This window comes from Phyllopteryx taeniolatus, chromosome 7, assembly GCF_024500385.1.
Source record: "Phyllopteryx taeniolatus isolate TA_2022b chromosome 7, UOR_Ptae_1.2, whole genome shotgun sequence".
In the NCBI taxonomy this organism is placed as follows: Eukaryota; Metazoa; Chordata; class Actinopteri; order Syngnathiformes; family Syngnathidae; genus Phyllopteryx; species Phyllopteryx taeniolatus.
This window is the reverse complement of record NC_084508.1, coordinates 12,590,593-12,618,357: the sequence shown is the minus strand read 5'-3', so window position 1 is coordinate 12,618,357 and position 27,765 is coordinate 12,590,593. Positions and strand designations below refer to the sequence as shown.

The window sequence follows — 27,765 nt, the reverse complement described above, 5'->3', positions numbered from 1 at the left end:
TTACTTTGGTTATCTGTTGTGGGACTTGGTTTAGTTTGCTTGATCCATGTTGCTCGTTTGCCCCCTTTTTTTTTTGAAATAATAATTTTTTGAGACTCCTGCACTCACAATTGTGAGAGCACACGTGTTTATGTTGACACCGCTGGTTCGGGAGCAGAAAGGGAAGGCGGAGATCTGCTCTAGTGACGTAGAGAAGCTCGAGAAATTCGAATGACCTTATTTCAGGCCTCTCGGCAGAAAAAGGTCTGGAAATCAGGAATGTATGGACGGTTTTATTCACATTTCACATGTTTACTGGGGCACCATCGAGACAATATTGCATCCCAAATACTAGAAAAAGTTGGTTTGGCAAAATACTGTATCTTCCCTTTAAATGAACCAGCAAATGATTCGTTTTTTCCCTAACTAATCAAAATCTGCAGCGACAAGACAAAGCAATTTTTTTCTTCTAAAGTCCCAACACATTGATTATGTTTATCTCCTACTTTGTGCTCTAGCTCTCTTGTAAGCACCCTCAACACTGATTACCACCATCAAACGACACTTTGTTCTATTCCCACAAGGTTCACGAATGCACAATTCCAATCATAATCTGCTATTCCCACAAAGTGTCTTTATAAATCACTAATAATACAAGTTATAATGATTTGATATGTTTTACTTTTCAAAGTGCTACGGTTCACTGCTTACTAGGACCATGGTCATTGCATTTTTATTATTTTTTTGTCTCCAAAATGTATGGCAAAAGTCAAAAGGCTATTCGTATGTCAATAAGCTACCGAAATAAAAGAAGCAACAGACTTTGACATCTGCAAAACTTGTTACAGTACATCAAGCTATACACTCTTCAGATGTATAGCAGCGTGGTTGTGTGCTTAAGCTACCAGTCAGGTCCTATCTGGTCTGAGCCAATGGGAGCCAAGCTGTCTGGCTAGCTGGGTGTGCTGTGTTGGAGTTTCAACTTTGGACCCGACAAGAGCAGCTGAGTGATTCAATAGAAAGTCTTCGGCGACAAAGCTTCTCCAAAAACGGCATATTTTGATTGGGATTTTTCGTGTTGGGGGACCTCCTTGGTTTGCCACCCGAGCAGGGAAAATATGGAGCACTACCCGGATCAGGTAAATAGGTCAATACATAGTTAATCTAATATTAGTTTTTGGTTCTGTTCAACAATTAAGATTGGTAAGAAAGAGCAAAGTCTACAGCTTAAATATCTTAACTATAGGGATGAGATTATATGAAATACTGGTTTCATGATGTAATGTATTGTGTTCTCTACAAGTATACCATAAAATATAGATACACAAGAGTGAAAAATGTATTATGATTTTGATCTTCGATTTAGAAAGAGAATTAAAGCAGAAATGACTCATGTTTATGACACGTTTATTACAATGTACATACCAGACATTTGGTAAAATGTAACACCGAATTACATTTTTGATACTAATTCCAATTAATTACTAAAAACCCTATTATTAATTCATACTATTGATAATGTTTGTAGAGACTGAATTTCTTATATAGCTTCTTTTAATGATGATCTCACTTTGTGATACCATTGGTCTCAAAATATTGCAGTAATAATGCTAACACAAGCCAAATATTGTGCGTAGTGTTCAATGAATACCTCTGACTGTGGATGATGACTGAACATTATTATTTGAATTTATATAATACAGCTTTTTAATGACTACCTCTCTGATAATAGGTCAATGCGAAATTTTAGTACAGCTCTTATATTGGATCTTTTGATAGCGTAATATTAATGGTACCATTGGCAAAATAAAACTCTTTTGACAGCATCAATCAAAATCTAGCATCATTATTTGATTTTTTAGTACAGTAGGTTATTTGTTTGGGTTCTCATAATGCAATTGCTGAAGCAGCTCAAAATGTTGTGATGCAAAATTGCGATATAATATTACTGTGTGAATACAACTACATGACTACAACTGAAATAAACATTGTTTACTACGTATCTTTATGTGATTGTCATTCGAAACTGTGTCTTATTATCTCTGTAAAGGAAGAATCTCAGGTACAGCTCTTTTATTGGCTCATGTGATATTGTGATACCACTGCTATCACAAAATATAATAACGTAACACGGGTTACTCTGCAGTTCCATCTAGGGAAAGAAAAATATTCTTGCTTAATGAATGCCCCTTTTATAGTTTCAATCAGAAAAGGACTGTCAGAATTTGAATCTTTGATATAACTCCTGTATTGGATCTTCTGATATCATGGTACCATTGGAATCGTTGGCAAATGATCACAAATTTATCATGAATTACCCTGCAATTCCAGCCTCTACTCACCATAATAAACATTGTCTTCAGTGATTGTCTGTCTGGCTGTGTTCAGGGAGGCTCACGATGAGTTGTAAAGGTGACCTAATGTAGTGTCTTTGTGTGGCTGTAATAAGCACGAAGGAGACAAATTGTGAGTAAATGTCACAATGACAGCAGGCATACGATGGCATGGAGCTGCTCGATTGGCTGTTTGATCAAAACGATGGAATCCTCCGGCACGAGGAAGAGGGACAATGTGACAACCAGCAGCAACACTGGCCCGTGCAGGAACCAAATGTGTGTAAGCCTGTCAATCATCTGCAAAGAGCACTTATTCTTCTAGATGCGCCATCATATCAGCATGTTGTCGAGTGTAAAACAACAACTTTCACCCCAGCAGATGCTCCAGCTGGCTGAACAGGCCGACGCCGACTTCATCAACGCTCTCCTGAGTGGAGGCGAATCAGCGTCGGGCTCGCCTCTCTGGTCCCCCTCGCCGAGCGACAGCGGGATCAGTGAGGAACCACCCTCGGACCAGATGGATAGCCCTCAGCGACCCGAGAGCCCCCCCGCCGATTTTCATTGTCTGGGTCTGAGGTCGCAGGCCAAGGCAGCCTTGGAGGCCCAAGTGCCCATTAAACCCAGTAAGTCACTCATCAATTGACTGATTATTTTGTTTTAGAATGGCAATGGAACAGTTTCTTTAACCAAATCAGATGTCAAAGTCGCATCACAGCCACAATAATGTCATCATTTTACCGTCCTCTGATTGGTTGGTCAGAGCAAAACTTGTTCCAGCCGGATTTGATGAGCAAAACACGTCTGTAGCCAAGTACACATTCATACATTTGATAATCAGCATTTCTAGCATTTCTATTGAGTTTGATGTATTTTAGAGATGTCTTTAAAAATGTTTTTGGCATGTTCTTCTGAACTGCTCCATATGATGTATGTGGCAAAGTTACATGCTGTTGTAGCACATTTTTGTATAGTTTTTATGCTTTTAATAATTGTGACATAACAGCGCCTGTATTAGAAGGTGGAGGAAGCCGAGTAAGTCCCTACTGAAGGCCCAGGTAATAGATGTACGTCCCACCACTGACTGAACCATATGGCCAATGTTGAACATTGTCATTGTTAAGGTTTTAAAGTCCTATTTTCTTCGAGAATACACCTGTGAGGTTATAAGAAAAATGGCATACTGTTCCAGAGTAATTTCATAATGATATGGGAACAGTCATAACCTTAGGAGAAAAAAGTTGTGATATGACAAGAAAAAATAATGCTGAGACAAAAAGTTGTAATATTAAAAATAAGTCAAAATGCAATGACAAAAAGTGTCATGAAGTGAAGTTTAATGCCTTCTCTGCTGGCCTAACACTATCACAAGCAATAGCCTCTTTACAACCTAAATTCAAATATTGGTTCCATAAAATGTTTTCTTTATTCCCAGCAGTCTATTCTCTTTATCTTTACATTTCACTTGGCTGCACTGCTTCCAGCTCCAATCAGAGTCCAGCCTCGACGTGCTACCATGACAACCTCATCTGCCACAAAATCACGAGTGCTGTGTGCTGTAATTGGACTGTTTCTTTGACCAATCCGATTTCAAATTTGCCCGCACAGGGCCAGAACGCTGGGTTTTTTTTTCATCCTCTGATTGGTTGGTCAGTGAAGTTGAATGAGCAAAAAACGGCTATAGCAATTTGCACATATTACAGGAATACATTTGTTCATCAGACTCCCTGGTGAGTCTTTCATATTTTATTCAAATGTTATGTTTATGTTTTTGTCATGTTTATTGCATTTTGTATAGCATTAGTGGTTTTGACTGGATTCAAGTAAAGTATTGGTGGTGGTATTAAGTGGGTACCAGGTACCAAATGCAAGGCCTGTCACTGCTTGCAAATACTCTACAGTTGCAAAATATCAGCAAATTATGATTTTTTTAAATTAACACATTAGCCTACTATAAAGTCAAATCAAAATCTGCGACCTACCTTCCCCAAAATGAGGCAAGGTATTTTATTTTATTTTTTTACCCTGAAATCCCAACGCATTGATTATGTTGATCCACCACACTGTCCGAATAAAGACACAGTTGTTTGCATTTTCACTACTGTGTCTGTATATGCATCAGTATCTATTATTTTCTCTCCTGTGTGTGTGTGTGGTTGTAAAGACGTCTGGGAGGTCGAGCGCCCCGCCGACAGGATAAGATATCCACAATATTCCTCGAACGTAAACAGAGCGCCACTGTGTTCTGGCTCCGCTCTGACTGTTAAGGATCTGCTGCTGAGTGGCACGGCCGAACCCGTAAGTCAGACAAAATTGGGTGGGCGATGGAAGCATCATGGGGCGATAATGTCCTGCTCTGACTCATACCCCGTTGACATTTGAGCATGTGTATGAGCAAAGCAAGCACGCAGGGGTCCTCGATGGGTTCCGGCACTCCAGTGCAAATGGAAATCTACTTTGAAGCTTTTGTTTACAGGACGTGTAAACTCAGCACTCCACTTTCTTTGTGCGTAAGCAAGGAGAGACATTGCAGCAAATCATCATTGAGATGCTTCTTTGTCATTGATCATGCCATTGGCCAGTTTACATGTTAATAATATAATGTCATACAATTTCTTAGAGTAAGTCTACATTTTGAAATCTACCAAAAAAATATCTAGATAGGGTTTTAAAACCATCTGACTTTAGATGATGTCATTGGCAGTCTTTTTAGTTCTCGCAGCCATTGGCTAGATTACATGGTAATCCTTAATATCGTGACTTTAATTAGAGCATGTCTACTTTTTTAGGCCAACAAAAAAATCCAGATGGGATTTTAAAACCATGTGAGTGTGGAGATTATCACTGAGCAGCTGCTTAGTCACTGTTTATGCAATAATTGGCTGTGTCACATTTTAAAGCAAGTTTATATGCAGTGGATGTGCTACATAACAACACTTGGATGATCATAAAACAGAAATCAGCTAAGATTAAAGAATGATTGGCACTCTAGCTTTGAATGTTTTAAGCACGGCTTAACAAGAACAGCCATGTTTTGTTATCGCAATAAGTATTCAATATCGTCAGATTGAGTGAGGCAAAGGCTGAAACTGAGTCTTGTTTTTGCCTCTGACACCCACCCCTGAGTCGGTTTGTAAAACATTTGTATATTCTTTTTATCTACCCTGAATTTCTTTTTAAATCCCCCAGTTTTACTAAATGGCCTTTTTGCATTATTCTTTCATGTCGGATCAACGTTGTAATTTACAGCTTGCGCCACTACATCGACTCAGACTTCAGCAAGACGTTTCTTCAAGTACACATGATGCAGCGCCAACTATATTTTCAACCTCCGCTCATAAACTTTGGTTAAAAGTGAAATGTCGCTCGTTCTCATCATTCCCATGCTGTTTTCCCCGAGTAAGATTAAGTCACAGACAAACAAGAGTACTACTATCAGTAGATACTGCCCAGCGTTCTTGCTTAATATTAGAAGTCCTATTTATCTTAATTTTTCAGACACAAGAACAGTCGGAAAAGTATTGATCCAAGCTTTGGAGCGCAATTGATTAAGTGGAGTGGCAGAATGCAGCCTGGCTTGTCACACTCAATTTTTAGCAGGGTTAGCGGTGGAATGAGGACAATGGCAGAAATTGGCCTGCTAATTTAACTACTCCTTGCGAGAGTCTACTCCTTTGGAGACTGGGGGAAGGTGTAGGAAAAGAAATGTAATCAAACAGCGGTGCTGCAGATTCCCACATTTGCATTCCCCTCTCACCGCCAGCCTCCGCAGCCATTCCAACAGTCCGTTCAAGAATTGATTCTCAATGAAGATGAGAAGAAGCTACTTGCCAAGGAGGGTGTGAGTCTGCCGAGCCAATTGCCGCTCACCAAGGTTAGTTATTACAGGTAAAAAAATTCAAAAGACTGGCAACGCCCCCTCTCTCATTCGTCCTTTTTCTATTCAGTATGAAGAAAGGATCCTAAAGAAAATACGGAGAAAGATTCGTAATAAGCAGTCGGCCCAGGAGAGCCGTAAAAAGAAGAAAGAGTACATTGATGGACTGGAGAGCAGGTAACATTCCCAAACATGTCACATTTACAGTACATGCCTGTGAGCATCTGAGCACTAATGTGCTTTTTTTTATTGTTTCTCACTATTTGCCAACGTCTTGTAGTTTCTTTAGGTCAGCTTGGGTACAGTGAATGCCCGCTATTTACAAGGAGTAGGGACTGAGCCTTATAGTAATTCATGCCCCCTACTATTGTTTTTATATTTCAGTCCTTCTCAGTTTAGTAGCAAGATGGTTGCCGATAGTGTTACGAGAATAAATGTTCATATAGTGCATAACATTACAGTGGGTTAACTTTTTTTTTTAAATACAGTACAGTATATTTGGTCAGTAGTATAGTTCAGTTATATTTGTTTTCAAACATTTATTTAGGTACATTTTTTTTAGTCAAACCAATTATACTATACTACATATATATATATATATATATATATATATATATATATATATATATATATAAAGAAACTCCTGTTAGACATTTACCAATTCATACCAAATCAGAACCAGAAATGCTAGCCAGATGGGCGGTGCTAATGGGAAAACCTTTGAGTTCTGTCACGTGGGCGGAGCATGCTGGTGAAGTTTGATGACTCGCCACGATACACTAATCACGCAGCTCCACAAATGTTTAGCGTATTATGGGCCCCCCGAAATGGTTCATAGGTTCCTCTTACTGGCAAAAATATATACACTACTCACAAAAGGCGAGGGACATTCCACTTCCAGGTGAAATTTCAGGATGAACCCAGAATGCACTATAACCTTTACAGGCAAACTCAATTTGAACATATCCAAACTTTTACATTCACATTTCTCTATAACAAGGAGCTGAATAACAGAATTCACAACAGGTGTTTTTATCCATGAATGGATCAATACATTCTGAAGAACCTCCACTGCAATGCCTTTCAGTGACTCTCCCGTCTTTGTATCTGTGTTGCAACCTGCTGATGACACTCTGTGACTCTAAGCTAAGCGTCCACCTCTCTGAGAAAATCCTGTTTGAATCGAATAGATCGAAAATGGAATAAAATAGAAACAGTCTTTATTTGCCATTGTAGTACACAAGCGGCACGGTGAACGACTGGTTAGAGTGTCTGCCTCACAGTTCTGGGCACTCCAGTTTCCTCCCACATCCCAAAAACATGCATGGTAGGTTAATTGACAACTCTTAATTGCCCGTAGGTGTGAATGTGAGTGTGAATGATTGTTTGTTTGTATGTGCCCTGCGATTGACTGACAACCAGTTCAGGGTGTACCCCGCCTCCTGCCCGATGATCGCTGGGATAGGCTCCAACACGCCAACAGGCTCTAACCCTAACCCTAAAGTCAAAAATGAACTCTTGTTTTTGTGGTGTTCAGTCTAAGGTTGTTTATTTTAGAGCCTCCTTATCTGATCTCTGGATGCTGATTCATCTCCATTCGAGTTGAGTCCGACCACTGTGGTGTCATCAGCATGTTTGATATAGGGTTTGGAGAGATAGATAGGGGAGCAGTTGTGTGTACAGGAGGGGGCCTAGTACACAACCTTGGGGGAAGCCAGTGCGAAGTGTAACAGCTGGGAAGAAATGGGGGGCCAAGTCTGAGCAATTGTGAGTGGATTGTTAAAAAGTCCTTAATCTAGTGGCAGATGGAGATCGAGATGGCCAGGTGAGACAGTTTTTCCACAGTTTTTTTGAGAGACTTGTCTCTTAAAGTACTTCATGACCACTGACGTTAGCGCAACTGATCTTCAGTCATTGAGGCTGACCACTGCTTGCTTTTTGGTGACGGGGATGTACGATGGACGACTTCAGGCATGGAAGGGAAGATGGCATGGGACAGGGACAGGTTGACGATTCTCGTGAAGACACCAGCGAGTTGGTCGGCACATGCTCGGCGTACCCTCCCAGATACTCCATCGGGGCCAGTCGCTTTCCTGAGGTTAATTGTCCTCAGCAGTCGACAATTGAGTTTGGCCACCGTACAAAACAATTCTGGCTACGCCCCTTTGTTTAAGAGGTGTGGATTGCTTGATAATGATTCTGTTGTGGGCCTGTGAGGCTCAAGACGATCAAAGAAGCAAGTGAGTTCCTCAAACAGTTAATGTTCACAGATGCTTCGTGATTGCCTCTGTAATTGGTGATGTTGTTGATACCCTGCCATACAGTGGGTACGGAAAGTTTAAATTTTTTCATTCTTTATATTGCAGCCATTTGCTAAAAAACTTTAAGTTCATTTTCTTCCACATTAATGTACACACAGCACCCCATATTGACAGAAAAAAAAACGGAATTGTTGAAATATGGAGTGCTGTGTGTACATTAATGTGGAAGAAAATGAACTTAAAGTTTTTTAGCAAATGGCTGCAATATAAAAAAAGAGTGAAAAATTTAAGGGGGTCTGAATACTTTCCCTACCCACTGAATCTGTCTCGCAATGAGGTACTGTTCATCAATTGTTAGGTGTCATCGAGGTCTCATAATGTCAAAATGTGACCAACAAAAGGAAGTGGACCATTTAAACGCCAATCCTAATTGAACTGGGACATGTATTGGTAGTGTACTTAATGTATACTTGGATGGCGCACCTTCCAATATTTCTGTGCACCCCAACTAGCGTGGGAGTGCTCCAAGCTTAGACTTTCACCATTTCTGTGTGTTTTCAGGATGGCTGCATGCAGCGCACATAACCTGGAGTTGCAGCGGAAAGTATCTCAGCTGGAGAAATGTAACATGTAAGATATTTTAAAATATGACTCCTCTTTTGTTATCACTGTATGAGCACTGGTGGCATAATCCCAGAGGAGTTTTTTTTTTTTCTTTTACATTTTGTGATTCCTTCCAGCCCTCATACAACTTTTTTTTTTATTATTTATTTATTTTTATTTTTTTTGTTGATTATTTTTTTCATGAATTTGTCTCCACAGTTCACTGATAGAACAGTTGCGCCGGCTCCAAGCTCTGGTCATGAATACATCCAACAAGCCGGCCCAGACTGGGACATGTGTGCTGGTATGAATTTATGTGCCAAGATGCTGAGTTAAAAAAAACAAAAAAACAAACAAAACAAAAAATCATCCTGACAACAAGCTAAAATATGAATGAGCCTCATAAAGGTCAATCATCACAAGACATCTGGAAAAACAAAAAAAAACACAAAAAAAACACACACAATCAAGTATAAAAGCTCCTTTTTTAAATGGAAGCCATGTTCGGCCTTTGATCAGTGCTATAGCACAGCGTGTGCTACCCGAGGCTATGTGGAGGGAGGAATATTTGAAATTTGAGCTTTAATGAATATGAATGTGTTAGAACCCAGTCACTGAATTCATGATCATGTCAACTGGGGAACCTTCAAAAGAGTACACAAAATAGCAGGGTGGTTGCTGTTGATTATTCGGGTAAGTCATTATTCTGTCAATTAAAAATAAATTAATGACTCAATTGAAGCCATATTAATATAAAATTCATGGAAAATCTCACAAAATGTATTCAAGAGCTAAACTCACATTGTGCAGTTTTTCTGTGCTGTGCGCTGATCGCCATTTTTCATCCGTGAAAAACTGTATTGTGTGGCCGGCAAATTCGTACTATAGTGTGTGGCCTGTACATTTTGTTGGCCTGGACATTTTTGGGGAACTATAATATCGTTTATGGGGGCTTAACATTGGTTTTAGGGGGGCTAAGACTAAAAATTGGGACCTAACCACATCCAACCAAATCATATTGGGGGGCTGGGGGCGAAACAACATTTTAGGGGGACTTCAGCCTCCCTAAAATAGGCCTAGTGACACCGTTGTCTTGAACAATGGCAATCGATTAATTAGTATTACCAGTTAACATTAATATCAATTGCCATCATAGTAATCAATTGCCAATTTGCCATCATTGATAAGAATCAATTGAACTAAACAGAGAAACCATAAGTGGTAGAGTTAACAATAGACACCAAGAACACATTCTTTAAAATATAATATACTTAAGGAGGTAGAACGATACATGTTGAGTAAATTTACTTATTTGCTTTCTACAAAGGTTATTTGATAGACTTCTAAAGTCATGATTAACGCTAATATTGTATAAAGCAAAAAGTGTCTGTGTGTGTTTTTAAATAGGATGCTGCTATTATTTATTTGGTTATAAGCATGCCAGAAGCCAACTCCAGCCCTTTTTTGTTTCTTTGTTGGTGTCATGCATGAAAATGAGCCATAAATTAAAATGTAACTTTAAAGACACTAAATAGAGCTAAATAGATAGAACCCAATGAAATAATATGGCACAGCAAGTGTTAGTGGGACAGTCCGTTATCACAGGGTTTCAATGGTTTTAAAAGTGTCAGTCTTTCCCGTAAATTCAAATAATTTTATTTTTAATGTAGATTATTAAATTCTTTTTAATTTACCACTTTCTACATTTGAATAACCTCTCCCTCTCTGTGTCTAATCAGGCCAGCCTGTTTGAGCAGAGAGAAGTGAGACTACATATACTGTACATACTGCATAATATATACTGTACTGTATACACCTCATCAAAATAATTAGTTGTTTGGAATAATAATAATAATAATAATGCCTTAGCGGAATACATACAGAAATTACTAGTCGTTTGTGCTCCGCTAATTATGTAGGGCCAGTCTAAGCCAAAAATGTCAGCGCCGATATTTTTTTATTTTTAATTTTTTGTCCTGGTCCACCCCTGCCCAGAACAGTCAGGCAGACGTGCTAACAGTCGGCCACCGTGCACACCTCAATGGAATAACTGATTACCAAAATAATAAAATACCAACTTACCAGCTTTAGTATCTCTAGTATTCAGTAACTGGGTTCAGGCACAGATTCATATCAAATATTCCTCCTGTCTCCATTAGCATAGCATTTTCACACAATTGTGTTTTTCCATGCAAGGGTGACATGTCCACAGACCAGTTGCTACTTCAAGAAGTCTCCCAGGTGCTAAAAATAACCAAGTCTGACATTACAAGTATATGACCAGATCATTTTTAATTTTTTTTTACACCATATTGTCATCTGTGAAAAAAATAATTTAAAAAAAGTAAGTAGTACAAAGATGACAACTGTTTTCAAATGTATGGAGAAGTAAAACGTGGTCTGGAAAATAAATACACAAGTAAAGCACAGATACCTTAAACATCAAATTAAGTACATGTATATTTGTTACCTCCCACGACTGGAAAAGAGGCTTGTATTTAACGGAGGCATTTATTTGGCCCAAGAGGATGACTCTGGGTGACTAATTGAGGCGTCCTTCCAGTCATTAACTCGGAATGAATTCTGTGTAAAATATGCAAGCAGTATACTTTAACTCTCTGTCCCCCTTGCCCTCTGCTTTTGATTTATTTATCCCCCGCCTTAGGTGCTCTTGTTGTCCTTCTCCCTAATCCTCTTCCCAAGCCTCAAGCCCTACGCTGAAACCAAAGTCAGCCAAGGAGACTTCAGCCCAGTCAGAAGTGAGTAACCTCAAGCGGTAAATCGCTCCCTCTAAGCGCCCACCTGACAACCAAGTCCCCTGTGAGTGACTGACGGTCACAAACCCAACACCTCCCCGACTTGACCGTTAAAGGTGATGTGTGGTCTGTTGGGGCGAGATTCTCAGCTGTCAATTTCAATTGCACCAAGTTTCATTGCTTTAAATTTAAATGTACTGCTTTTTGGTCAAACTATTAAAAGGGCATCAATTCCCTGACAGATCTGAACTATATTTATTCGACAATGACCAATATTAATAACCAATAATGTGTTTTCATGTAATATGAACCAAAAATGCTGCGAATTTAAAGAAAACCTGTAATTTTATAACAGAATAGTTGTGCGGTGGTCTGCTACAATATATAATGAGTGCCACACTACATTGAAAAGAACATTGCAACAAAATGCAGTCGTGTTTTAAGAAAAAAATTGCAGTTTCCTAAAATTGTGACAATCGTAATGTGTACTGTGTTCTAGTGGTGAGCACGTCTCCCCCACAGTGGACAGGTTCAGTGCGCGGATGTCACGCAAGCATTCTCACCGCTCTTGCGATGGTTTTCTCCAGGTCCCCCAGCTTCCTCTGACATTCCAAAAGCACGCGCATTAGGTTAATTGAAGATTCTAAATTGTCAATAGGTGTGAATGTGGAGGAAATGGCTTTCTTTATACAATATGGTGTGATTGGCTGGCAACCAGACCAGGTTGTACCCCACTTCTCACCCAATATCACCCGTGATAGGCTCAGCTCATCCTTGATCATCCGTGTCTTTACTAATGTCATGTATGCAAGGATGCTTAAGATGAAGTCAGCCCATAAACCGGAAATAAACCGTTTCATGCTGGCTCATTTACTTTCTTACAGTCCAGTCAAGGTCCCTGCAGAACGTGGAGGCCTCTCGCATCCTTCACATCATCGATCCCCCGTTGCACACCCGAGACGAATCGAAGCCCGTGCACCGGCCTTTCCTGGGAGATTCGGGACTGGAAATCACCACCCTGATGGGGAACATGAAACTGAATCGAGAACTGGACGCAATGTCTCCGAACAGCAGCCGGGAGGAAAGCCTGCGGCATTTTCACGTGGACCCGGTCACCGGCCACATAGCCACGGTGACATTGGATCCGAAACACTCCGCCAGGCTGCCGCCAAACGCTGATGGCATGTAAAAGTTGTGATTCCTTTGAATTGTCGTCATCCTTTTCTTAGAGCTGTTTTTTTTTTCAATCATGTCATGAATATTCTGTATCCCTAGTCTTGACCTTTCTTCATTTTTCCACGTTCTTTTGTATCCGTGTGTGCATTACTGAACTGTTGTTAAACTGAAATTACTTGTCAATTTGCGTCAAATCATAAGCGATACCAGCAGTCTAATCTCACTGGGTAATTTAACTACAGTGGACCCCCGTTTATTGTCGGGGATACGTTCCAGACTCAGAGGGGAAAATTTGCGCTAGAGACCATAACAAATATTTTTGTATACCCACACACTTTAAACCAATTCAAACAAATATTTCTTACCACCTGTTCTCATACCCGCTAACGCAGTTCTCCAAATAAGGGGTAAAGTGTGCTCACTTCAAGCTGTTTATTTGTCCCTCCCAGTTCGAATTTACTGAAGACTGACATAAAACAAGAATAAAACATTGTACAGTGGTGCCTTGAGATATGAGTTTAATTTGTTCCGTGACCATGCTTGTAAATCAAAACACTCACATCTCAAATCATCTTTTCCCACTGAAATGAATGGAAATGCCATTAATGCATTCCAGACACCCCCCCACCCCAAAGAAAATGCCATTTGTTTTTTTATGAGACAATTGGTGCTCTGTATTGTACTTTATGAAAACATACACAAATGACATAATTAAATACAATGTATGGAAATAAGTTTTTCCACATTTTTTGCTTCCATTCAATGGACATAGTACTGCTCCTTCTGGCGTGCATGTCATGGCCACCTGGGGCAGTATATGACAGACGTATACGGATAAACATGGAGCTGGAGGAGACATTACAACTCATCAGCAGTCGTATTAGTCATTCTTTGCAGAGGATAAAGAATATGTGCCTGTGAGTCAGGTTATATTATCTGTCAACGTTGCTTCGACATTTGTGTTCATATATATGTTACTTGAGGGGTTACAACCCCACAACACTGATGCTATTCATTATGGTGTTCTGAATTGTTTAGCATTAAGCTAAAAAGACTTTCAAAGGAAAGGCTATGTGGTTGTTTTAACTACACAAGTTTGACAGTATGACAAGGGGGCAGTGTGACTTGGGCCCAAAATGCAGCACATTTTTAATTTTTTAATGAATTTAAGATCAACTATAACAGATCACTTCAAAGTGAGGGTGCAAGCCAGTCAACTTCACACTTCACTGTCGAGAGGGTCAGGCTTTGAAGATTGGCCAAAGTTATACAAGACCTCTTAAGACACAGATAGCAGGTCAGGAACGGTTAAACCTCGGTGTGGGTGGTGTCCCGCCCACTGGGCCGCTCTCAGTTGGGGTCCTGTGCCCGACTCCGCCTCTCGACTGGGTGGGGCAGCAATTACAGGTCACTTCTGAAGGTTTTTGTGCATGCGAGACGGTGTCAATTCGCTTGCATGTGTCCGCAGATACTCACCTCTGGGACTTATACGCTTGGCTTGGGGCCACTCACTCATTGCAATAACTCATAACTATGCAAACTTCCTGGGTATCCCCTCACTTGCAAACTATTTCTAAAAATGTTTAGAATTTACATAGCCACTCCCACCACACTTCAGTTGTACAGCGAGCTCCACTACCTCTGTCCTGCATGCTTCCCCTCCTGTCCTTGTCCTGTTCTATATTGACCTGTCCTTCCTTCACAGGGTGTAGCACTACTGCCCCATACAACATCCATCCATCCATTTTCTGAGCCGCTTCTCCTCACTGGGGTCGCGGGGGTGCTGGAGCCTATCCCAGCTGTCATCGGGCAGGAGGCGGGGTACACCCTGAACTGGTTGCCAGCCAATCGCAGGGCACATACGAACAAACAACCATTCGCACTCACAGTCATGCCTACGGGCAATTTAGAGTCTCCAATTAATGCATGTTTTTGGGATGTGGGAGGAAACCGGAGTACCCGGAGAAAACCCACGCAGGCACGGGGAGAACATGCAAACTCCACACAGGTGGGGCCAGGGATTGAACCCGGGTCCTCAGAACTGTGAGGCTAACGCTCTAACCAGTCGGCCACCGTGCCGCCGCCCCATACAACACTCAAATCTAATTTGTCATTGTACTAGGCATATAATGATTTACTTACCTCATCTTTATTAGAGTTAATATCCTGTCTTTTGTTGTCTTCCTATATTAGCTAATATGCTGTCTTTTGTTGTCTTCCTATATTATTTAGTTATCTTTTCACTGTCTCTCCCCTTTGTTTTTTCTGTCATTCCCATTTAAGACTTTGTTCTGTTTTCAATAAAGATTCATCAGAATACAAAGAGCCACAGTGGCAGTTTAACAAATCCACTGTGGCACAATAAAACTGTTCCAGCATAAAGAAAGATACAGATCCTCCTTTCAGTTTGACCTAACAGCCGAACAGGACCAAAAAAAAAATAATAAAGGAATGCTCAAACCTCATTGTTGCCTTAATCGACAATTCAGAGAGAGCAGAACAGGGGAACGGGAAACAGACAAGCAGGGCTCGAGGTTGTAAATGGAAGGCTATTCCAACAGCCACACGAACAGGCAACCTTGATCTGACAGAATTCCCAGTCGTGAGCAGAAATCAGAAGGCTGGGCAAACAGCCAACACGGACAGAAAAACTTGAGAAATGCCAGTCATGGACGGGAAGCGAAGTGGATTCACGGAGTAGCATCCTCGCGTCTTGCACAGAAGATAGTCCAACACTCTGACACTGATTAGATTGACACTGACTCTGGCTATTAGAATGTGATTGGCTGACAGATTGGCTACCTAGTAGAACTTGATTGGCTAACAGATTGGGTATCTATCATGGCATATTGTGTCACATTAAACTTCTACAGGGCGTGACAATAAAGAATTGCACTATCTGCCAAAGTGCTGCTTGTTGTGAAGTGAGTTGCGTTCACTACCATCACATAGCATTCATTCATTCTATAGAGTACGTTTTTATTGATTTAGTCATTCATTTATGGATTAAGAAAGCTCAGATAAAAGATGTTACAAAGAGGTAGGGAGTCCAAATACTGTGCCAGGCAGCCTCCTTTCTCACTTAACAGCTCAAAGCTCCCTGAGATGTTTCTGCCTAGAATACTCAGATCCGATGTACAGACAAGACATCTCTCAAAGGGCAAATATATCACCAGGGACAACAGAAAGGGAGAAAACTAGGCCAAAGGTTGAATAGACAACCCCTTATCGCTAGACTTCATGCCCACTTATTGACATGTTGACATATTCACTCGTTGGAGAGGCTTGCATCTGCAGGATGACCAAACAGGGGCAAGATAAAAGGGTTCCGGCTGCTCACTGAATCGGAAATGTATTTTTCAGGTGCTAAAGTAGCAAGGAGTGTTTGGGTTCCATTGAAATGAAACAAGAAGTCGCAAGACTGTGAGAAGAACGTAATAATATCGAGCACAAATCGAATAGGATTATTTGTCAGATGTGGGTTTGTCTGCTACAAAGAAAAAGTGAGATAAAGTCTATTTAAGAGGAAAAAAGACAATCTTGCAAGAGAAAATGTCACTGTACCCCCTCTTTTCTCAAAAAGATGAATATTTTTGTAAGATTACATTTGTTTTTCAGAAGAATACAGCTTCATGTTTGTAAGATTAAAAGTACAATTTTATTCTATACTATAACACTTGAAATGAAAATACAAAACTCATTTTCTGGTGTAATTGGAACTTTATTCTCACAATAATACAACCCTTAAAAATTAGATTTTATTATACTACTTTTTTTAAATAAAAATCTGGTATTATTACAGTTATTTTAATCTCATCATGTTAGGACTCAAATAAAACTTAAAATATAACTATATCTGTAAGTCATTTTTCTCGAAAAATACACATTGATTCTGGTAACTATTTTTTTGTGAAAGATTACCTTATTTGTGTCTGTAATATTTATTCTCATCATATTAGGACTTTCTCTCAGAAAATGTAACTTCAATTATACAATAACTCCATCCATCCATTTTCTAAGCCGCTTCTCCTCACTAGGGTCGCGGGCGTGCTGGAGCCTATCCCAGCTGTCATCGGGCAGGACAACCATTCGCACTCACAGTCACACCTACGGGCAATTTAGAGTCTCCAATTAATGCATGTTTTTGGGATGTGGGAGGAAACCGGAGTGCCCGGGGAAAACCAACGCAGGTACGGGGAGAACATGCAAACTCCACACAGGCGGGGCCGGGGATTGAACCCCGCTCCTCAGAACTGTGAGGCTGACGCTCTAACCAGTCGTCCACCGCGCCGCCTATACAGTAACTATTTTCTGTAAATCACTTTCTCTTGAAATATACCTTTATCACATTTTTGTGTAAGATTACAACTATTTTAATGTAGAATTACAATTATATTCTTATCATATTAGGACATTTCTCTCAGGAAAAAACATAACTTTAAATGGAACTACATACTGTAAGTCACTTTCTCTTGAAAAATGCACCTTTATTCAATTAACTATATGACTTATTTTGTGTTTTTTGATTAGTATTACAACTTTATTCTCATCATATTGTGACTTTCTCTCAGAAAATATAACTTTAGATGCAAATGTATTCCTGTAAGTCTTTTATCCTCTAAAAAATACACCTTTATTCTGGTAACTGCATGACTTTCTTCCTGTAAGATTCCTTTTTTTTTTTGGAAAACATTTTTGTTCTCATGATGTGTTTCTTTTTTCTGTAATATTTTACAAGATTGGGATATGTAAAGAAAAAGGTTTTTCTTTAAAACAAAAGAAAAAAAACTATCGTCATAGGATTACAATGATAAAAAAAACTTCTCATACTTTATTATTATATGATTACAAATTATTCTCAGGATAATTTAAAATTTACCACAAGAAAATTATTATTACTATATTTATTTTTGACTTTACACGTTTTGACAACAAAACTCTTTAATCTCAATTACGACTCACTTTTAAGAATGTTAAGAGGATGCTCTTGAAGTTTATTTCCCCAAAAGTTAAACCACTCTACAAGAGGAAATCCATGGCACTAAAAAAGATAATTTCCATAATAATGAGTCAAACATCCTTAGTAAAAAGCTTCCTTGGACACACAAAAGAAATTGTGTTGACCTATTGCTAATGACAATGCCAGGAAATACAGAAGTCTCCAGCGTGGCTCCACTTAGCAACGTGACGATTGAGTTCACGATCACAGTGAATTTTTCTTTCACACCTGAGACACCTTTACAATTAGACAATTGGAGATTTTTGCAAATGACTCTTTATACAATAGCAATATCCCCTTTGTTGTAGATACAATACAAGAGGTGTGTAAAAAAAAAAAGAAGCCTTTTCAAAGATAATTAGTGGCTCCACCAAAGCCAAACAATCCTGTTCCCTAGATCAGTTGTCCCCAACCACCGGTCCGCAGACTGGTACCGGGCCGTGAGGCATTTGTTACCGGGCAGCAGAGAAAAAAATGACCAATTTATATAATCTGTTGTTTTGCAATTCATGTGTTTTATTTTGAAAATTGACCCGATCTTCTCCGCCGCAACAGCTGCGCGTCTCAATTGACACGTCGAGACTGCACAGATAGCTTCCGTTTCTTCCGGCTCGAACGTTTCTGTTTCCGGTCTGAGCGGAAAAATAAATAAATATATATATATATATATACACACACACACACACACACACACACACACACACAAACACGCGCACGCCACAGCCGGTCCGTGAGAAAAATGCCTACTCTAAACCGGTCCGCGGTGCAAAGAAGGTTGGGGAACACTGCAGATCAGACGCCAGGATTTTGGCCCGATTAGCTATGGAGTACAAGTTGCCAGATCGGGTCATATTTTGAATGACAAAACTTCTTGTAGTTTGACATCATCCACGACCAACGATTTGGCCCAACGATAGCCCTACGACGCCAAAAGGAAAAGTCTAGCATGTTTGACTTTTGGGATATCTTCTGTGTGGTGTGACATATCAATGACAACTCTCCGACAGTGCACCTTGACGTCGACTATCGGCTACCGTTCTTGCCGTTGTCAACATACTTGGTCGCTGTTGTCAACATTTATTCACACGCACAAACCAATGTCTGCCAAAGCTTTAGCGCATGATTCTAGAGAACTCCGGCACGTTTACGTGCAAACGTTAGTGCTAGCACTAGCTGGCTAGACTACGTAAAATTTTGTTGCCTGCTTGCGAGCCGCATCGTATTAAAAGTACATGAATATACCTCAAGCAATCCTTGAATGGAGAGCCCAAAATGTCATCTCCGGAGCACCCAGTGGCACCGCACATTTTTTCCCCGTCTTTCTGTTCTTTTTTTTCCCAAACATCGCCAGAGCGATCTATTGTTTGACAACAACTTCTTGTCGCCATGGTAACGGTCATGTCCGGTTGCGGTGAAAGGTGACACGTTTTCTGGTCACGCCTCCCTGACAGTGTTTGATTGGACAAGATAAAGCCCAGTGATCATAAAAGACGGGATTCGGTGTTACGGGATACAGGATCAGAATACATGTCGTGTAGTGTTGCCACTGTCTGACCGAGATTTGTCTTGTAGTCTGATCCAGGCACAAGGTTTTGTGTTCTGTGTGATGCTGTTCCACTCCAGTGCTGTGGATGGCAGTAATGTCACTACAGATACATCTGATAGGTCCCTGCCTCAATAGACCCCAATGCATTGCATTTCTTGATCCACACCTTTATTCAATCTGCGGTAAAATATTAGGGTTACTTTATTGGTCCATGTGTCAGTCCTTTACAAAATCAGTTCTATTGTTTTTGTGTAATTCTGTTAACCATCCATCCATCCATTTTCTGAGCCGCTTCTCCTCACTAGGGTCGCAGGCGTGCTGGAGCCTATCCCAGCTATCATCGGGCAGGAGGCGGGGTACACCCTGAACTGGTTGCCAGCCAATCGCAGGGCACATACAAACAAACAACCATTCGCACACACAGTCACACCTACGGGAAATTTAGAGTCTTCAATTAATGCATGTTTTTGGGATCTGGGAGGAAACCGGAGTGCCCGGAGAAAACCGTCATTGCGGAGTTGAACACCTACCAGTTTGTGGCCCTAATAATCCTTAGTAGGAGTCTGCAGCCTTGTTACTGTTAACTTGTGCAACACTTACAGTCTTCTCCAGATAAAGCATTATATATGTATTCATTTTAGCACTTTGCTTTGTATTGGTAGGCAGTCATGACCCCTAAATGTTTGTATTGAGCCCTTTATTGCTTCAGTAATCATACATTTTACATTGGAGGTTATGGTTAGAATCGATGCAGCAAATGATCATCCACAGAGATAACAACCCTGCTTCTCTATCTCTGCTAGACATTTATTGCTTTCTTTACTCTATCCTCTCTACTTCTTTCTATCTTCTCCTGCTCCACCATCCCCAGGAGGAGCTTCATAGCAAATAGAAAATGTCTTTTTTTCTTATTTTTAATCAGGGTGAAAGTGTCTCGGCCACAAGGTTCTCCAATCAGGACCTTAACGCATTGCTTTGATTAAGCAAATTCTCTGAGGAGCCTCTCCACCCAGATGAGCGCCCTCTGGGTGGGGCAGGGGGGCAATAAGAGTAATTATGTCTATCAAAGCGAAAAGGCCAAATCCCTTCATCTTTAATCTACAAATGGGGTTAAAGTTTCAAGGTTGAGACAGTAAAAACTTGATACTTCCTCAAGAACAACACACCTTTTCTAGTTACACTGAGCCAAAGATGGAATTAGAAGGGAACTAAATGGATGACACCTGACAGAAGTGTAAAACTATTTGAACATTTTTGTTTTGCTCATGGCAACACAATGGTGCCGCTAGGGCAGTGTTTCCCAATCTTTGAGCCCAGTGACATATTTTTCATTACAAAAATCTCACTGCACACCACCAAACAAAAATGTCACAAAAAGTATCGATAATGATGATCTTATCAGCAATACAATTTTATACATTTCCGTGGCCTACTGAAGGACCCCATTTTACACGTAAGCGCAATATAATGAACAACAACTATGCAATACGATTTGGGAAAAATGTGCAATACCGATATGTAAATAATACGAATAGGCAGTCTGCTCGTAGGCGTGGCTCTTTTTTTGTGTCATTGCTGCTTGTCGGCTTTTGCGTTTGAACTTGTCCACTGTACTCACTTCTTGCTCAGTGTGAAATCGGGGCCTGTTTAGTTGAACACAGCTATGATTATTTTGTATGGATGGCAACAGGTGGCGAATTGTAGCTTCTGCCGTCTAGCCAATCAAGAGCGACTACAACTCCAGCTTCGCCCCACATTCCCAAAAACATTCATGTTAGGTTCACTGAAGACGCCAGAAGTGTGAATGTGAGTGTGAATGGTTCTTTGTATGTGCCTTGTGATTGGCTGGTGATCAGGGTGTACACCGCCTCTCGACCAAATTCAGTTGGGATCGGCTCTAGCTTTTCCGATGACCTTAATGAGGACAAGCGCTATGGAAAATCGGTGGATGAATGTTTGCTTGTCTGCTGCTCAAATCGCACACGACGAGGATTAGTTTATGCAAGTCTCACCGGGATTTTCGATTTTCCAGGATTTGGGATGTATGATGTGTAATTATATGCTTTCAGTCCATTCGGTAATTGGACAGGATCAGACTCATTAGTCTTCCTCCGGTATTAACGCCTCGTCATTTGTCTGCCACCCGGACGCCACTTATCAGCTTTGCTCAACTCTGTAAGCTATCCAAATATCAGGCTACCCATGTGACACGAGACCGGAAATTAGAAGTGACACACTGGAAATTAATTTTGGTGGACTCTTATAAACGGTGCCCATTTCAGGAGAGATTTGTACATTTTACAGAGTGCATGTTGCTCTAATCAGTGAGCCACTTGAGTCTTGAGGGAATGAAAACTGATGATTGTGGCATTGCTCCTAATATTACAACATTATTCTAGTAAGAATGACAACATTTTCCTCATATATTGACTTTTTTCTGGTTTATCAAATTTTTCTTATAATTTTATCACTTTGTTGTTATGTTATGTTATTTATTATATTATATATTATATTATATTATTACGTTTTATATTACACATTATCACAGCTTTTTTCTGATAAAGACTTTAGTAAGGTAGAAAATGCAACTGTTTTCTCTGATTATTATGACTTTCCTTTATTACTGCTACTGCTACTGCTACTAACAAAATGATTTAATTCTAGCAAAATTAAGACGTTTTCTTCAAATATTGTGATTTTATTCTTGTAAAAAATTAAAATCACACTTTTGTGCTTGCCAGAAGTAAATTTTGAAGAAAGGTTAGTTAATCTTTATTTCTGAGCAAAGAAATTATTTCATATACTGTAATTGCCATTGTTGTTTTGAATGTGAAGTAGTCATGCATTCGCATTGCCTAGCGTTTTTCATGTTTGTAGTGTGTAGTTGGGAATGATAAAAACTTTGCACTTTAAGAAATTTCATAAAAAGTTTAGGTTTTTAAGTCTTCCAAACGCCATTGTCATATATACAAGCATGTTGAGTGTATTTTATTCCCTCAAGAACAGTCAATACAGTTTGACAGACAAACAAATTACCGTTCTATTGTGCATGCATCCAAGGATGAAACTGCAGTGATTGATTATCAAATCAAACAGAAAAATGCAGCTGTCCAAACAGCAATTCTGACACTAATTGGTGTGCAGGGTTTTTACTTAAGAGTCTTTGAACATGTTTGGAGGGGACAAATATCTGAGTGGCTTCTGACAATGCACTGATCTACAACAAAAGATCAATCACGCAAGCACAGGTGGAGAAATAAATACATTCTTTTTAAGGCAAGTGACAGTCTGACGGTGTCACTCCAATTATTTCTGCCTCTGATCACTGTATCACAACCGGGTGCAAAAATGTTATGGCAACAGATTCCACATGGGAGTGGGAAGCGTTTTAAATCAGCTTAGGATGCAGCCAGTGGCCTTCTTAAGACGTTTGGTAATGTAGACCGCGCTTCTATTTCGTACACAGTTAAAACATGAGGATGTAACTCAACAGAGCTAATATTCAGATCTCGGCTTTTGTTCATTTTGCGATCAGCTTAAATATTCAAAGCAGCGATAAAGCTAAGGATATACAGTAGCTTCATGTTGATTTGATTTACTGGTTTAAGCAGGAAGGATGAGCCTGCATGTACACTACATAAGGATGCCACCTGGTAATTTGAATAGCCAAAACATCACTTAATTGCAACTGACGAGGAGTTCAACCCATGTGTAACTCACCGATCCTTTTATTGGGTTCATTCAGCAATCGTATGCTATCCAATACAAGAGCTGCATTGAATATTATGCTTCTTCCAACGTAACAATGTCCCGTTTTGATTGATGCTATCAGAAAGTTATTAGTTTAACAATGTTTATTAGCGTGATTATGTCAAACTACAGTACAATGCATCCGTCTAAGAGCTGTTTTTGATAACTTGGCTGCCTTTTTTAGCACAGTGGTCAAACTCTGATTTGTTCAAATCTAGAATCCATAAGAAATACAGTGCTGCCTTGACTTACAAGTTTTTCAAGTAATGAGCCGTCACTTGTGTTTTTGGTTTTTATTTGTTGTTTTTTTGCTGTGAGTTGCAAGCCAAAATTTGAGGTACAAGCAAGCCCCAGATACGGCGCCGAAGAAGGTACCTTAATACCCTCACATGCAGGCAAGGAGAGCCACAGTCATTTTTCAACTATTTTTTGAATGGGACAAACCATCAAACACATCCAATTCAAAATACAAAATGAGAACACTCACAAGCTGGTGTAGGTCACAACTCAAGCCCAGATGCTCACATTGAAGTCCAGCTTCTGACTCTGCTCATTAGGCAGAAAGGCAGACCTTCAACATACACTACAATACGTACAGTATTTACACTTCTTAAAACCAGTTTCTTAAAATTGTCTTTTGTTATGTTATACAATACTGTGCTATTTTTCATTATTAAAAATGTAACAAAAGAATGTGGTGTTTTTTTGTGGGTGCTGGAACGGGTTAGTGCCATTTCAATTGGAAAAAATTTATTTGATGTACTGTACGAGTAAATTGAGCTACGATGTTGATCACGGAACGAATTTAACCAGTCAAGGGTACCATTGTATTAACAAATAGCATACTCATACTACTTTGTGACGTAAAGGTCGATGCGCTTTACAAGATTCACTTGAACTAGATGCAATACTTTGATAGTCCAGTAGAGTATTGTAAAGTAAATGCAATGCATTCAAGGTCCCACCGAGATGGATAAATGCACCTGACTTGTTGACTTGACAACTGCCATATTGTATTGAGCAGCCAGCAATACGTTCCATTTCAGGTATCTTTACTAGTAGTAGTACTAAGTAGAACTAGTATCTTTAAAGGTAGTTTTTTCTGGTGAGATTTTACTTTGACCCCTTACTCATTAAACACAAACATCTGTTCTTCTACTCCTTAGATTTTAGAAATGAGCTTGCTACTTTGAAAACCTTCTTAGGTGAGTGACAACATGAGGTAAAAGAAATAAAACTGCACAAAACCAAAAAGCTGAAAACTGGAAACAATTTAGACGAGTACATGAATGGTCTTGTGCTGTTTGTCTGAGTCGATGTGGAAGAAAGCGAGCAGGACAGTGTAACCAAAGATGACACTGCAGACACGGAAAGCCAAAAAACTTGTCAGGTAAGGCCGTTTTTGGCAGTAATTTGCTCATTTTTGACTTTTTTTGGTTTGTTTTAGGGCTTGGAAAAGAAAATCGAATAACTCGCCTAAGTCGACTTCAAAAGGTCGACACAGAATTTCTGCCTTGATGCTCCGCTGGGACCAACGTTTCACACAGACATTTACTGCAGATGGATGCAGTGTTGGGTCACTGACAAACTTAACTATTGTTATTTATGTTGTATATATCTTTATATATATTAACAATGTGACATTTTTTGCTCTCTGCAGCAGTATTCTGTGAGTTTTTTTTTTTTTTAATTGAAGTATTTGAAGATCAACATGTATTTTATTATTGGGCTAGAAAATGTTTATTTACTTTTTTTACCTAAGTATATCTATCAGTGTGTAATTTTGTAATTTTACTTAATTAAGTAATGGAGCGGCTTCAGTACCAATCCGCGAAACTTACATTTACACCTATGGACAATTTAGTCTTCAATGGACCTAACAGTCATACACAAATAAAAGAAACATTTTACATTTCAACAGCATTTTATATTTCAGAGTTAATACAATTATAAAAAATCCAATCAAAATAATATTTTAAAACAAACAATCTAGTCTTACTGGAATTCCTGCCTAATGAAATATGTTTTGCTTTCAAAAAAGGTCCATTGACGAGGCAGTGCAAAAGGAAGCACATTCAAAAGACTGCAGGGCTCTATATTACTTTAGATTTTTAATCTTGTGTGAGGGACATTAATCAAAAGGCAGTCAGCAGACCGCAGTGACCTAACACGATCATAAAATGACACCAAATCCACCAAATATGGAGGAGCTTGACCATTTAGGACTCTGTAATGACGGTAACTGTTAAAAAATAAAAAGGTACTGAAACCTACAATGGATTGGAGACACTTGTTGAGACAGATGAAAAAAATTGCAATAGTCAAGACGTGAGGAGAGAAACACATACGATTATTTCTAGTTCAGAATTAAGTAACATGGACCGAAGTTTACAATTGTGTTTTTAAGCTGGAAAAAGCACAAAGGGGGCACAGTTTTCATTTGTTGGCCTGATCGAATATGCCACCCCCCCCAGTCTCTATGTACCCTGTGATTGGCTGGCGACCAGTACAGGGTGTGCCCCACCTCTCACCGAATTGTCAGCTGGAAAAAAACTTTTGTTCATCCTTGACCCTTATGAGAACAAGTGCTATAGAAAACGGATGGATGATACTTCAATTGTGTCAAAACTGAGCGTTGATGGCCGATTCTTAGTTTTACAATATTGGGAAGATTAAAAAAAAAAAAAGGAAACTTTCCTCATAAAATGATAACAGGAAAGAGTGATAATGCAGCCGCACAATCTATAAATCCTGCCCATGCAAGATTAGATTAGGTGCATACTGTATTATTTTAATGTTTAGGCTCTACATGCAGACCTTTGATGAATAATGAATGAGAGAGTCTTACTGAATAAGATTTTTTTTCCTAGTGCTATTTTGTAACTTCAACTTCCCAATCCACTCCTTTCTAGCCATTTAATGAATGTCATCTCAACACAGATTCATCTAAATTAGTTTTCTGCTTCTGTTGGAGCTCTATTGGCGTCCGCTGATTCTTCCGTTAATAAGGAAAGTCCCGAATTGTTAACACCTGGGTTGTTTTCCATTCTAGTTAATTATGGGATGAGGTTAATTGAGAGATTTCCCATAGGCCGACGGGAGAGAAGAAAAGACAGACCTCCACTCAATGCAGTTATTTGGAGTCAATCAACAGACACAGGGCAGTTTTCTTCAAAATTAAATACCAGTTGACGTAGTGTGACACAATTGATTGTAGTTTTTGTGTTGGCGCACTCAAAGATGTGTGAGGACAATCAGGACCAGAGTTGAATGCCGTTGTCCGTGGCAACGAGAGGTAGCTGATAAAGCATGAGACATTCAAGTAATTACTACCAACCTTTGTAAAAGTGTCATAAACCTTCTCTGAGAGTCTATTTAGACTAAAGCAAGTGAGGCCTTCCCAACTAAGCGGACAAATCATAAATCATTGTTAATTAAAAGCAGAACAACAACTCTTTAGCCTAATAGATGACAATCTGAAGTTGTTCATTCATGGTGTTTGGATTCCTTCACTCAATCCCTAAGTATTTTTTATAAGGTGGACAATATGACAATTTCAAGCCCAAAGCTGACAAGCGCCATTTAGACAAAAATAGAGCCACTCCTACTCGTTCGATGTTGTATTTCCTAACCCTGCAAAACTAAACAACTCCAAAAAGAAAGGTTTTATTCAAGAAGCCGACAAGTGGCGTAGGCATTTTATTGCAGCTCGTGTCGTCTTATTCGTGTACAGTACCTCAAACGTGTCTGCACCCAAGAGTTCTCATTAACTCGCTGCTAATAGAGTTAGAACTCCCCCTTCAAAAGGATAAGCTTGATCTAAATTAAAGGTTTCATTCAAGAGAGTGCAGTTCTAGTACACTCACCTCTTTTTTTTATTCACAAAGCATTACTGTTATGCTATAATTATGTAAAATCTTGGGACTAGTCTTTTTTTAATCCAAATGTATTTTCTTTGAGTTGTCTGGTTTTGCAATGTAATGAAACACACTGCACACACCATCAGCCATCACCTGTTGCATTAGAATGCATTATTGTGTTTGGCATATCGATTGCTAAGTTAGCACCTTCCGCTACCAGAAGTGGTACACTTTGTCTTTCAGAATAGGATCAAAATACAGGATGTTAACCGTGTAAATGTTCCTACCTAAACAGCATTGGTTATCATTTGATTATTGATATTGTCTATCCTATGTTTGGGTTAACTTACCAATATGTAATTGCTTATTCTTTTCTTTATTATAACGCACACAGATACACACACATGCATGAACACACACACACACTCTTGAAGCGTGAAACCCCATCCATCCATCCATTTTCTTTACCGCTTATCCCCATTAGGGTCACGGTCTGCTGGAGCTTATCCCAGCTATCTTCGGGCGGGAGGCCTGGTACACCCTGAAGCGGTCGCCAGCCAATCGTAGGGCACATAGAGACAAACAACCAATCGCACTCACATTCACACCTACGGGCAAATTAGAG

The 27,765-nt window shown here is 39.6% G+C and overlaps 1 protein-coding gene across 4 annotated transcripts; it reads left to right on the top strand.

Annotated features, from left to right (window-relative positions):
• The first annotated feature begins 975 nt into the window (after positions 1-975).
• On the top strand, positions 976-13,488 carry creb3l3a (cAMP responsive element binding protein 3-like 3a). 4 transcript variants are annotated; one of them, XM_061780371.1, is made up of 10 exons: positions 976-1,118; positions 2,472-2,591; positions 2,695-2,938; positions 4,477-4,610; positions 6,076-6,186; positions 6,260-6,366; positions 9,012-9,080; positions 9,273-9,357; positions 11,719-11,812; positions 12,694-13,488. In XM_061780371.1, exons 1-10 carry the CDS (start codon positions 1,098-1,100, stop codon positions 12,996-12,998), a joined length of 1,290 nt encoding a protein of 429 aa, XP_061636355.1. In that variant the 5' UTR covers positions 976-1,097; the 3' UTR covers positions 12,999-13,488. The 4 variants fall into 4 exon arrangements, with proteins under 4 accessions (XP_061636355.1, XP_061636354.1, XP_061636353.1 ...); XM_061780370.1 differs by having other exon boundaries at positions 2,692-2,938; XM_061780369.1 differs by having other exon boundaries at positions 2,469-2,591.
• The last annotated feature ends 14,277 nt before the right edge of the window (positions 13,489-27,765 follow it).